A 13,024-nucleotide genomic window follows, 5' to 3' on the forward strand; every position below is an offset into this window, starting at 1 on the left:
AACTCCCTGCCATCCATGACCTATTCATCTCTAGAGCATTCCACCTCCTTGCTATCACCGAGACCTGGCTCTCCACCTCTGATTCTGTCTCTCCAGCTGCTCTCTCCCACGGTGGCCTCTCTTTCTCTCACACTCCCAGGCCTGACGGTCGCCAAGGTGGCGGTGTGGGTTTTCTCCTCTCAGCCTCATGCACCCACAGTGTCATTCACCCTGAACCCTCTCTCCTTTTCTCCTCCTTTGAGTCTCACTCTATCCGTCTATACTACCCCTACCACCTCCATGTCGCTGCAATCTACCGCCCCCCTGGCCCTATCTCCCAATTTCTTGACAACTTCGCCGCTTGGCTTCCACACTTCCTCTCCTCCGACCTGCCATCTGTCATTCTTGGTGACTTTAACATCCCCTTGGATAACCCCGCTGATCCTGGCACCTCCAAACTCCTCTCTCTCTGCTCCTCTCTTGGCCTATCTCAGTGGACTACCTCTCCCACCCACATCCAAGGACACTCCCTCGATCTCGTCTTCTCTCGCTCTTGTTCCCTTACTGACTACACTATCTCAGCTTTTCCTCTTTCTGACCATCACCTCATCTCCTTCTCCCTCACTGCTTCCCCCTCTCCCACCCCCCTCCCAAGCGCATTGTCTCACGGCATAACGTCAACACACTTGATCTTGCTGCCTTCTCAAACACGCTGTGTCCTCTTCTCGCCCCAATCGCCCTCATGTCCTGCCCGAACCTCGCTGCCTCCCTCTATAATGACACCCTATCTTCGGCATTGGACTCTGCCTGCCCTACCTCCTCTATCCCCCTTCGATGCTCCAACCCCCAACCGTGGCACTCACCTATCACCCGATTCCTTAAAAAGTGCTCTCGCACTGCTGAGCGCTTCTGGAAGAAATCACGCTCCCTTGCGGATTATCTCCATTTCAAATTCATTCTTTCCTCCTTCAGCTCTGCCCTTGCTCTGGCCAAGGAATCCTACTTTAAGTCCCTCATCCTTTCCCAATCATCCAATCCCCGCAGGCTCTTCGCCACCTTCAACTCCTTGCTCTCCCCCCCTCCTCCAGCTCTTCCGTCCTCCATCGTAGCCGCTGATTTTGCTACCTACTTTTCAACCAAAATCTCCTCTCTCAGGACTGCCATCACTGCTGCCATGACCTCACCCTCTCCCTCCTCCCCTCCTACATCTCCACTCCCCTCCTTCCAACCCCTGTCCTCATTTTACCCCACCACTGCTGCTGAAGTCCACTCTATCCTTCAATCTGCTTCTCCCTCCACCTGCCCGCTCGATCCTATCCCCTCCAATATTATCCGTCGTCTCAGTCCATCAGTCTGCTCTCACCTGGCTCACCTCTTTAATCTTTCCCTATCCTCTGGGATCTTCCCTTCCTCCTTCAAACACGCTCTTGTCTCCCCAATTCTCAAAAAAACAAATCTGGACCCCAACTCTCCATCCAACTACAGGCCCATCTCCCTCCTCCCTTTTGCCTCCAAACTCCTAGAACGTCTGACCTATAATCGTCTCCTAAGCCACCTTACTGCTAACTCCATTCTAGACCCCCTCCAATCCGGGTTCCGCCCTTTACATTCCACTGAAACTGCCCTGACCAAAGTCACTAACGATCTACTATCGGCTTAATCCAAAGGCCTCTTCTCTATCCTCATCCAGCTTGATCTGTCGGCTGCCTTTGACACTGTTGACCACCCTCTCCTGCTCAACACCCTCCGCTCCTTTGGCATCACTGGCACGGTCTTCTCCTGGTTCACCTCATACCTCTCCGATCGCTCCTTCTCCGTCTCCACTCCGAGCTCCTCCTCTCCTACTACCCCCCAGCCAGTCGGTGTTCCCCAAGGGTCAGTCCTTGGCCCTCTCCTCTTCTCCCTCTACACCACCTCTCTGGGCACCCTCATCAGCTCCTATGGTTTTCATTACCACCTTTATGCTGATGATACCCTAATCTATCTCTCCTCTCCCGACTTATCCCCATCACTCCTGTCCAAGGTCTCCGAATGCCTCACGGCCGTCTCAGCCTGGATGACCCAACGCTTCCTGAAACTAAACATGGCTAAAACTGAACTTCTAATCTTCCATCCCCCGAACATCCCCTCTTCTCCCACTATCTCCATCAGCATTGGTGAAACCGAGATCACGTCCACCGACCAAACGCACTGCCTCGGTGTCATCATTGACTCCTCCCTCTCTTTCACCCCCCACATTCGTGCTCTCTCACAGTCTTGCCGCTTTCACCTACGCAACATCTCAGGCATCAGTCCATTCCTCTCCACTGACGCGACCAAAATTCTCATTCACTCTCTTGTCATCTCCCGCCTTGACTACTGCAACATCCTTCTCTCTGGGCTACCTCTCACCCGCCTCGCACCTCTCCAATCCATTCTTAACGCTGCTGCTAGGCTCATCTTCCTCTCCCGCCGCTCTACCTCCGCCTCCCCCCTCTGTTTATCTCTTCACTGGCTCCCCATTCCTTTCCGAGTTCTCTTTAAACTCCTCACCACCACCTACAAGGCTCTCTCCTCCTCCACAGCTCCCTACCTCTCTTCACTGATTTCTATCCACGCTCCATCGCTGACCGCCGACTGACCTCTCACCTAATCACCTCCTCCCACTCCCGTGTCCAAGATTTCTCTCGCGCTGCCCCCCTGCACTGGAACAACCTCCCGCCACCCATCAGGCTATCTGATTCCCTTACCTCCTTCAAGCGCTCCCTCAAAACCCACTTTTTTCGACTAGCCTACTATCCCTCCTCCTAACCTCTTTTGATCCTCCTATCCTGCCTCCGTTCCCCTCTGTTCCTACTTATCCTATTGTATTTCGTTCGTCCACCCACCTATTTTTAGTATGTTAACTCTTATGAGCAGGGCCCTCCTTCCTCACGTACTCACCCTACCTCATTACCTCACCTGTGCTCCTGTCCTGTTCTTCCCTTCCTCTACTTCATCTTCAGTCTCCTTGACAATTTTGACACCTACTTCTGAACTGATGCTGATTTTAGTTCTACCAGCTATACCCCTATTTATACTGTATCTTTCAACACACCCTGTACGTTACCTTGTAATTTTTTGTTTTTGTTTGCTATGTACGGCGCTGCGGACACTTTGCGGCGCCTTATAAATAAACGTACTACTACTACTACTTATTCAAGTTCACTCTCTCACAAAATCCTTCTTAGATGGACAAAACCATGTGCACTGCAGGGGGGGCTGATGTAAAATGTGCAGAGAGAATTAGATTTGGGTGAGTTATTTTGTTTCTGTGCAGGGTAAATACTGGCTGCTTTATTTTTACACTGCAATATAGATCTCACTTTGAAGTAAAACCCCACCCAAATCTAATTCTCTCTGCACAAGTAACATCTGCCCCACCTGCAGTGCACATGGTTTTGTCCATCTAAGAAGGATTTTGTGAGTGAACTATAATAAGGCCCTCTGTGCTGGGTACCACACACACACAACATGCTACCGTGCCACCAGTTGTGTGCTCTGGCTCCAAATGAGACTTGTTCTGTTCAAATGCAAAGATCATCTCCTCTGACTGCATATAACCCATGCAATTATATGGCTGTCTGTAACCACTGACATCACTGCCGGAATCGCGGCCTGTCGTGCCCTCCCCAATAAGCAAGCCATTACAAACCCCCCCCCACACACACACACACCCTCATTGATTATATATTATTTTGTGTTGTGAAGCCCACAATGAACTTTGGAAGGGATTAGACCAACATGTGGTAACATTTTTGACTATACCACTTGCTTGAATTTCAAAGTGTTGAAATATAGTGGCCATAGCGCCTGTAGCTCCACTTGGAAAATGGTGCAAACTCCGTTTACTGCTATTTTGGATGCCCCAAGTAAATAAAAAACACTTCCAGCTTTCCCTCAATTTTTGGAAACCAAAATCCTAATTTTGACTGGGCAATGTCTCTTTTATCTCATGTTAATAGGTAAACTATTCGTTGGGAGTCGGACTGGATAGGCCATCTAACACAATCTCCTCCCATCTCCCCTCAGCAACCCTTACTTTCCTCTCCCACCAGCATAACCATCATGTGCTAATTCTACCCCACCACAGACAAGGCAGACCACTTAGTCCTCAGGCCCCTGGGTACCTTCCCCTCTCGCCTCCTCTCTCCCACTGCATGCTCTCACCTTGCACACTTCAACATATCATATTCTACCTGCATCTTTACCCCCTTCCTTTGAAATATGCTCTTGTCTCACCTATTCTTAAAAACCCAACATTGACCCTATGTCACCCATTAGCTACCTCCCATTCTCTCTTCTCTCATTTGTATCCAAACTACTTGAGTGATATACAGCCACTCACAAGCTACCTCTGACCTCTCCATTCTTGATCCTCTTCAATGTAGTTTTCACCCACTCTACTCCAGTAAAACTGCCCTGGTCAAAGTCACCAATGACTTGCTTTCAGCCAAGTCCAGGGGTTGCTCCTCTATGCTTACCCTTATGGATTTTTCAGCTGCCTTCCAACACTGTGGGTCATTCTTTCTTCTTCTACACCAGGCATTCCCAACCACGGTCCTCAAGGCACACCAACAGTGCAGGTTTTAGTGATATCCAGGCTTCAGCACAGATGGTTTAATCAGAATCACTCAGGTACTAATTAAGTCACCTGTGCCTTTTAAATATAGTAAAATGTTATAATAATAACCCAATCAGAGTGATTATCGGCGGCCTGTGCATGAGTTGCAAAGTGCATGTGACGTAATGGTCTTGTGAAAATGATTGAAACTTGGGGACCATTTGTGGGAGGTGCTAGGGAGCGGCAGCAAAATGCAGGTGTGTCACAACCTTAAGTCTGGGCCAACTTACTTCCTGCAGTCATGATGCGCAACCATAGGGTTACTCTGGACTCTGGATAATCAATGGATGCTGTACCTTTGAATGCTGCCGCAAGGATATGCAAAGCCACCTGGGTATGTCTCTAGTTTAGTTTTGCAGATTATATTTAAGTGAAGAGTAAACAATGGAGTCTTGTCTCTTTATAACAAAAAGTTACATTTTAATAGATATTTATATATAAAGATTTTCTTCTACAAAAAAAAAAAAGACAAAATGTAGTATTGGAAGGTTTTCCACAATAAATAGTCCACATATATAACTGTACAGCGCACAAGCCGGCAGATAGGGAGCAGTTATACAATAATAGCATGAGAAAAATACATGTTGCTTGATGCTAGAATAATTTATATCTTTTTGGCAAATACCTTTAGAGCGCAGCCTAAGGCACTTTTTTACGTGTCATAGTGAAAGCAAATCATTTTAATAGCTGGTTTGTTGTCTTAAAGCTAGAAACAAATTAACTGATACATTCAAATTTAGGTCACACATTGTATTGTAATCATATGGCGGACAGAAAGAATTTTCAATCTGATAAACAAAATTAAACAAATTAAATACTTAATAACAAATATATTTTGTAGGATTGCAAATTGGAAAAATAGGTATATACCCAAGTCGTAAAAAGAAAAATATACGTGTACGGTGGAATCTAGATATTACACTGAACTGTTTTATCTGGGGGATATATATTTTTTTAAATACTTAGTAGAGATGTTTTTGCTGTAATTATATTATATTTTAATATAATAGCCTGTGAGAAGCTGAACTTTGTGTAAGTCTGCCTGTATTGTTAAAGTGGCAGTCATTTACAAGGCATAACCAGGTTGGCTCACAAGCTATTATATATGTTTATTCCCAGTCTTCAACATCCTATTGACTGATATACATCTTTTTTTCCCCCAGAGAGAAAGTTCTTGAGATACCAGAAAATGTAAAGTAAGTTTGTCTTGAATATATTCATCTCTGTTGACGTTTAATACATATATCAAAGTTTATTAATGAGAAAATGCCAGCAATAACTGAGTAGTATATAATTATAGTTTACATGAGAATTTCTCCATAAATTCCTTTATAAAGATATACTCGGGGTAATTTTAAACATGTGACCAACTGCCCCAGGCTACAGATTTAATGACTGTTTTCTATGAAGTTTGCACATTAAATCTATTTTTTTAATGGATTTGTTTGAATTGGGTGCATCTTGTGAGCAGCCCATTATTTCAGTAGTTTTATTCTTTACCCATATGGCTCTTCTATCAGATCAAATAATAATTGGTAATAATGAAAATATTAATTATTAAAAATTGCTCCCCCCCTAACAGTTTCCAGAATTCTTGTGGGGGAATCATTTATGTGTATGGGTCATACGGTAGACTCAATTAAGGTCGACAAACATTGGCGGTGACCACTAAAGGTCAACAACTTAAATAGGTTAACATGACTAAGATCGATAGGGCTGGAAGGTCAACTCAACAGTAGGTTGACAATGGGAAGGTCAATAGTCAAAGGTCGGCATGAGTTTTTCACAGGCTTTTTGTCCTGAATGTTGACATAGTCTACATGGACACGGTTTATGTGTACCGTGTCCCAACGCGGTACACTTGCTGCACTCGCCATACTTCGGGCATGGTGCCGCTATGCATTATGCATATTTATTTTCTCCCACCATGCAGTAGTGGATGGTGGGGCATGAAATACCACCTGTCTGCAAAAAAAGTTTAATACTCATGTTGACCTTTTGACTGTCGACCATCCCATGGTCGACCTAATGCTTGGGTCAACCTTCCAACCCTGTCGGCTTTAGCCATGTCAACATATTTCATGTGTCGACCCAAGCCCTGTCGACCTTCAGTGATCGGCCCAATGTATGTTGGCCTTAATTGAGTCGACCCAGTGACAGTGTCCCTCATTTACTATGCTAGGTTCAGGTCACTAGCTTTTGATTTGTTAGAGATGCAGAAACTGCAGTAGTGCCACAAGTGCGTGCATTACAGTAGGTTTGGTATTCAATGATCAGATCTACCGGGATGGGCCCGGTTTTACTCGGCATTACTCAAGTATTCTCTGGGTGCAGAGCCCAATCACAAGTGATCAATAGATAATAGGTAAAAGTGGAAAACTATTTTAAAGAGGGGGTCTTCCATCCAAATACTGGTACCTTCCAAGTGTCTTTATGGGAGTGATTATGCACATGGTACCCTCCCATCTCTATATTAAAATTGACAGGGCCACTTTATTTTAAATTCAGCTTTGTTGCAGATGGCAAATGGGGTACGTCATCAGCTGTTTTAAGACTGATGTTGTCCGCTGCAAAAGGGTTAAACAATGAGCCTCTAACTTTTTATTATGACCTTTGCCCTGAATACCCTAATGCAATGGTACTCAAACTTTCTTGAAACACAGCACCCTAGATTATCAGATTTGTTTTTTCATGGCACCGCCAGTATAAAAAAAAGTTTTTCAATTTGAAAAAACACCCATTGAATTATGTACACTGCGCTTACCTGCCATCGTTAGGGTGAGTTATGTGTTGGTGCACAGTTGTGCTTATTGTCCACATAAGTTATGATTGCCAGCCACTAGCACTGGTTTTGCCTATCACTGACCATAGTTTAATTTGGTCCTGGACCAACATGGGGTACCCCTGCAAGAGCCTCGCGGCACCTAAGGATGCCTAGGAATAAAGTTTGGGAACCACTGTCTTAAAAGCATCCATAATCCCAGTTTTATATTTTGCATCCTTCTCCTTTGCATGGTAAATAAGTTTTGAGAATTAACAAGGGACTGTCAAGTAAGAGGCATACGATGGTAATAGACAAAGGACTCTGCCATGTGAGGGAATTGCTCTAGAACTACATAGAGGACATTTTTGTAGCAACAATAAAACTGTATTTTTCCATACAATTTATAATCTGTTGCCTAAATAACAAAAACATTAAGCTAGCAATATTTATATTGCTTAGCATCAAAGAGGGTAATTACATTATGGCCCACGGTAACTCCAGGACATTCTGTTCGTGACTAGCCTTGTGAATCAGCATAGCCATTATATTGAACTTTCTGGACTTCTGGACTACCACCATAATCATCAATGTACCCTTTTCACATTTTATCCTAAAATACTGACTTATTTGTGGTTAGATCAATAGATTTACAGTTGAAAAATCACCCCTCAAAGGTTAACATTGAAAAAAGGTCTACATGAAAATAGTTGACGCATGAGAAAAGTTTGAAATTACTTTTTTGGGTGTCAGTTTTTTTTTTTTATGCACATAGTTCCCCAATTAGTATAATTTGCTTCAGGCACAGTTCTCTTTGCCATTCCCTTTCACAGTCCACATGGATGGTAAGGTATGAAAAGTGTTGAATATGAATATTTTTGTTAAAACTCAAATCTTACAGTACATATTAGGTACAGTATGCCAACCATCATCATGTTGAACGATTGACTGCCAACTGAAAGTCTGGTTACTGATTGCTTTAACCTTTTTTTTTCTTTTTGATAATGAAGGGAAGTTATGACTATATTTATTATGTTAACTTTGTGTTAAAATGAACCACAGAATAGCAACAAGAACATTAAAAACCTTAAGTGATCAGTGTAATGACCTGTCAACTGCATGTATCCAATTTCAGCAAGTCTATTTATTAATTGTAAAGTGGCAATCATTTCATAAGAAACATCAACTTGGTTTTGCCTTTTTAAATGATTGCCACTTTAAAACACCAGGTAAGCTTGCTGACATTTTTCAGTTGCCTGCAAGTCTCAGATTATTACATTTCCCCCAATATCTGATCTCTGCAACCTAGATAGAATAATACTGTGTCCTCCCACAAAACAAACTTTGCTTTCTATGCACACTCCAACACTTTATCATTTTCATTTCATTCTCCAACTACTGCACCCTCACAGGTGTCACCAGCTTGGCCTGCATGTCCTAAGTCATCATAAATATAGAAGATGCTGGGTTAACACTTTAGGTGCTGTTTTACTAGCTATTCATCCCAAGGGATATTCATAGGGGAAAACCTTGGTTGGGACGACTTTGTGACCAAAGTGATAAGGAAATACCGAACGGGATTCTGTGCTGAATGCATGTGTCTGTACACTACACTACAGGCAAAATTCATGTTGATTAATCTTAAAGCCCAGATTTCTTCCTCCCACAATAACAAGTTTACATTATCTATGGAATTGGACAGTGACACGCAAAACACTTCATATTGGGTTACGGTATATGAGATAGACCATGTCTAGGTCGATCACTAATGGTCGCCCGTAACTAGGTCAACACCTTCAAACGGTCGACAGTGAATAGGTTGACACTGACAGAAGGTTGCTCTTATTCGATAATGGAATATATATCCGGTGGTTATTATTGAGCTATCAGGGGCTATTGGATTCCATTGCAAATGGGTGTCGTTATGGTTAGTGAACCGGAAAAACAATCTGGGACAACATTTTTGTGACTGGACTGTTTTGGGTTAGTTTATACAGTTAGGTTGATATAAAAGAAATGGGTACTGGATGACCTCCTGAGTCAACAAGCCCACAAGGGGCTTTGTTGCGCTTGCCCCCACTTTCGGAGTCCCGGCAGTCAGGATTCCGTTATCAGACTGACTGCCGGAATACTGACCTGTCGGTGCGCTATACCCCACCCAAAGATATATAGGTTAATATTATATTAACCTATACTTGTCACTCACTGTTTATCACATCTCATGTTTATCACATCCTCACGGGTATTATTATGAATATAAAAAATAATCTGTATATGTATACCTGTATATGCATTCTGTATGGCATATTAGCCCCACTAGAGATACAAATGTGAGAGAGACCTTTATGATAAAATATTATATTTGAGGTTAGGCTCAGTGAATCTTGTGTACTTTAAAATCACAGGCCAATCAGTACACAACTAATTCTTACCAAAGTTGGTAGAACGGAATGCTGATTGCAGGAATCTTTACTAGAAGTCTCCTGCTCATATTGTGGTCTCTGGATATACACCAGGAGCCTATCTGCAAGGTGACTACTGCACTTCCTCCATGATGTGTTACCAATGAACGCACTTACAGCTAATAAGCTGGACGATCGACTTTACCTCCCATGCAGAATCCTATCTAGAGAAAATGACTAACACTGCATCTCTACAAATGTTTGATTTCATGTAATATGGTTGGAGCCATTAACAGGCCCCCGGTTTTCATTCTGCACGTATTTATTAATAGTGATTTACATTTTCAGCAGTAACTTTGCATAGAGTAAAAACGACATAAATTATTCTAAAATGGCTTACCGGAGTTTTTTCTAGTCTTCAGTGATCATGTCTGTACTATATATGTAATGGAGTTTGTCGAGATGAAGACAAATATAAACGTTATCTAGGCTTTTGTTCAAGTAAGTTTTCTTTGACATATTCACCACTGAAATATATCCTTATTACATTTTTGTGAAATATAATTACATTCAATTATACTTTAATTTAATTTTTATGTGAATGCAACACTGGTGGTCAGGTAATCATGTGTGCATCTACTTGTTGCAGAATATATGGGGTCTGACGCAGCTCAGCAGGTTACATGGTGTGATGGAGTTATACTGCATAGATTAGAATGGTTGTTATCGTGCATTAATGTAAAATAGTCTAATGTGCACTTGGCTTTAGTTTTCTGTAGTTACATATCCATTACAATATTGGACTATTTGGGCAATGTTATAGCACTTTAGGTAAATTCTCTATATAAATGTTTAGGTAGCTTGCGTGGGATATGTCTGAATATTAGTGATTCTACTGGTACATAGCTGAATTCAGTGGGTTTTAGAACTTGGGAAGCTATGCATAAACAATTGTATAGCTTCCCAATGTTAGTTACAAATCACATCCTCCTGTGGAGGCAATGGACCAAAACGTCCCCAAAATGACCCCAAAACGTCCTAAAGGCGATTTGCATTTAACTTAAGATAAGCCTAAAAAGCAACATGGCCGTGATCCCAGCAACTCTCTTCAATGACAAAAAAAAAATAGCTAATCTACTTAAGACAGCCAACTGTAGTGTAAGTCTGTGATTATTTGCCACATGAAGGAACTACATGAACACCAATCTATTTCTGGGCAGAGAATTATTTTGTGCCAATTTTAACAAAACAAATCCAAAGTATTTTATTGCAAATGCTTTAACAAAAGGTGGTCAAAGTGTCCAATTTTCCAGATGTGAATTTCTTTTTGAATGAAAAAAAACAAATGATATTACCCTGAGAGAGCACAGTTCCTTTGTAAATATACTTTTCAAAATGTCTGAGCAATTACTCACTCTTCATTTAAAGAAAATAGATTTTTTTTAAGCATTGTTTATATATGTATTTCTGAAGTAGGCAACCTGTGGCTCTCCAGCTGTTATGGAACTAAAAGTACCAGAATGCCCTACTAGCCATAGGTTGCCCGAGGATCTCTAAAATGTACAGCTGCGGGATGTTTTATAAAAATCCAATGGAATTCTTGTAAAAAAAAAAATTGCTTCCAGTGACAATTTCAGTCCATAGGGACAAGAGACATTGTAGCTGGATAGTTGTATTTCCAGAGTGCATGCAGTATATTGGTGGATTTCTGTGCCACGGGTCATCTGGTAATCCATTCACACATTAGGACCAAGTTAGGGTGCCCTGCTCCACTGGATGACGGAGGTTTCAACTTTGCTGACTACATTCACAATCACTCTAGACAAAGAAGCACTGTATGGCTGAACAGCGTGATCACCTTCATGTCCTGATTCCTATTCTGTGCATAGGTTAAACACTGATAGGCAATGTACCAAGCACAGCATTTCCTTTTGCCCCATATGCTCCCTGTATCTCATCTATACAGGCTGCCATTTTTTCCAGGATGCAGCACAATTAATGGTTATGGGTCCCATGTATCATTGTGGTGACAAGTTCCAAGGACCGCTAGTCTTGAATGTACATGTATAGCGAATCGGATGATAAGTCAGGCAAACCTTTCCTATGCATAATTATTTAAAAAAAATATATATGCAGTAGATTTAACACAAATTCTTTGTATTAAGTGATGGTACATTGAAAAAAATGTTTATCCAATCAGCATTGTGTGACGTGTAGATTTTCTGTGGAAAGGGCATTTGGAAGTCTGCAGCATCCTGCAATATATTGCAGTCTCCTTTAGAGGTGACGGAGTGAGCAGTTGGCCTATACACGGCTGAAGATATCCTCAGTAGGATGGTCCCGCTATCTTTCTTCACTGTATACAAATACTGGATGTGAGGTAAGGACATTTTCTTTAGAACCAAAATGCTTAATGTCTCTTGTGCCTGAATGATTATCGGCTGCTGTGTCCACCATTGGCTTATCTGCCTACTGCTACAAGGCTTCATGTATCAAACTTGCTTGTCTTAAATGGCACCTTCAGCCCTATATTAAGAAGAAAAAGGAGGAGTTAAGTTTACAGTACATTAAAGGCCCCCATACACTATGCGATTGTGAGACGATTTCACCCGATTTCAGCACTTTGGGCAGATAAATCTGGTGAAAATCGGCCCAAAATCTGAAGTTTGTGACATCTGATCTGATGCGTGTTCCCGAGCGCATCGGATCGGATCAGGTCGTCTGACCTGCTGAACATAAGATATATCAGAATCTGACCCATCATAGGCACATCGTGGGTACCCACGATGTTTCAGTTCCGATATATCTATGGGTATCTCTTGTGGCCGCGGGCGCTAGCCTGACCCCTCTCAGGACCAGTCCGGGGGAGCGGCAGGAGCAGGCTGGGAGCGGGGAGCTGCAGGAGATGTAGCGGCAGGTGGGGACTGTAGATGCAGAGCAGAGACCGGGGGCACGGCGGGAGAATAGGAAGAAATGAGCTCTCAGCCAATCAGCGGCCGCCCAGTCTTTTGAATAGGATGGTTTCTATTCTCCCGCTGCTACCCTGGTCCCCACGGCGAGCGGGAGAATAGAAACCATTCTATTCTCCCGCCGCGCCCCCGGTCTGTGATCTGCGTCTGCGGTCCCCCCCTGCCGCTACATTTCCTGCCGCTCCCCCAGACCTGTCCCCCAGTCTCAGCCTGCCGGATGCCGATCCCCCGAACCGGACCCTGCTCTCCGATACCCGCCTGCCTCTACAAC

At 43.1% G+C, this 13,024-nt stretch overlaps 1 protein-coding gene across 2 annotated transcripts in view; it reads right to left on the reverse strand.

Annotated features, from left to right (window-relative positions):
- Positions 1 to 5,057: 5,057 nt before the first annotated feature.
- The window catches only part of EDN3 (endothelin 3), a 92,864-nt gene continuing 84,897 nt past the window's right edge, over positions 5,058 to 13,024 (reverse strand). For both annotated transcript variants that reach the window (XM_083146843.1, XM_083146842.1), the window contains exon 4: positions 5,058 to 12,310. In XM_083146843.1, coding sequence (XP_083002969.1) covers positions 12,292 to 12,310 — 19 coding nt within the window. In that variant the 3' untranslated portion in view covers positions 5,058 to 12,291. The remainder of the gene's footprint in view (positions 12,311 to 13,024) is intronic.

The sequence above is a fragment of the Crinia signifera genome, chromosome 6 (genome assembly GCF_055691185.1).
Source record: "Crinia signifera chromosome 6, ASM5569118v1, whole genome shotgun sequence".
NCBI lineage: Eukaryota > Metazoa > Chordata > Amphibia > Anura > Myobatrachidae > Crinia > Crinia signifera.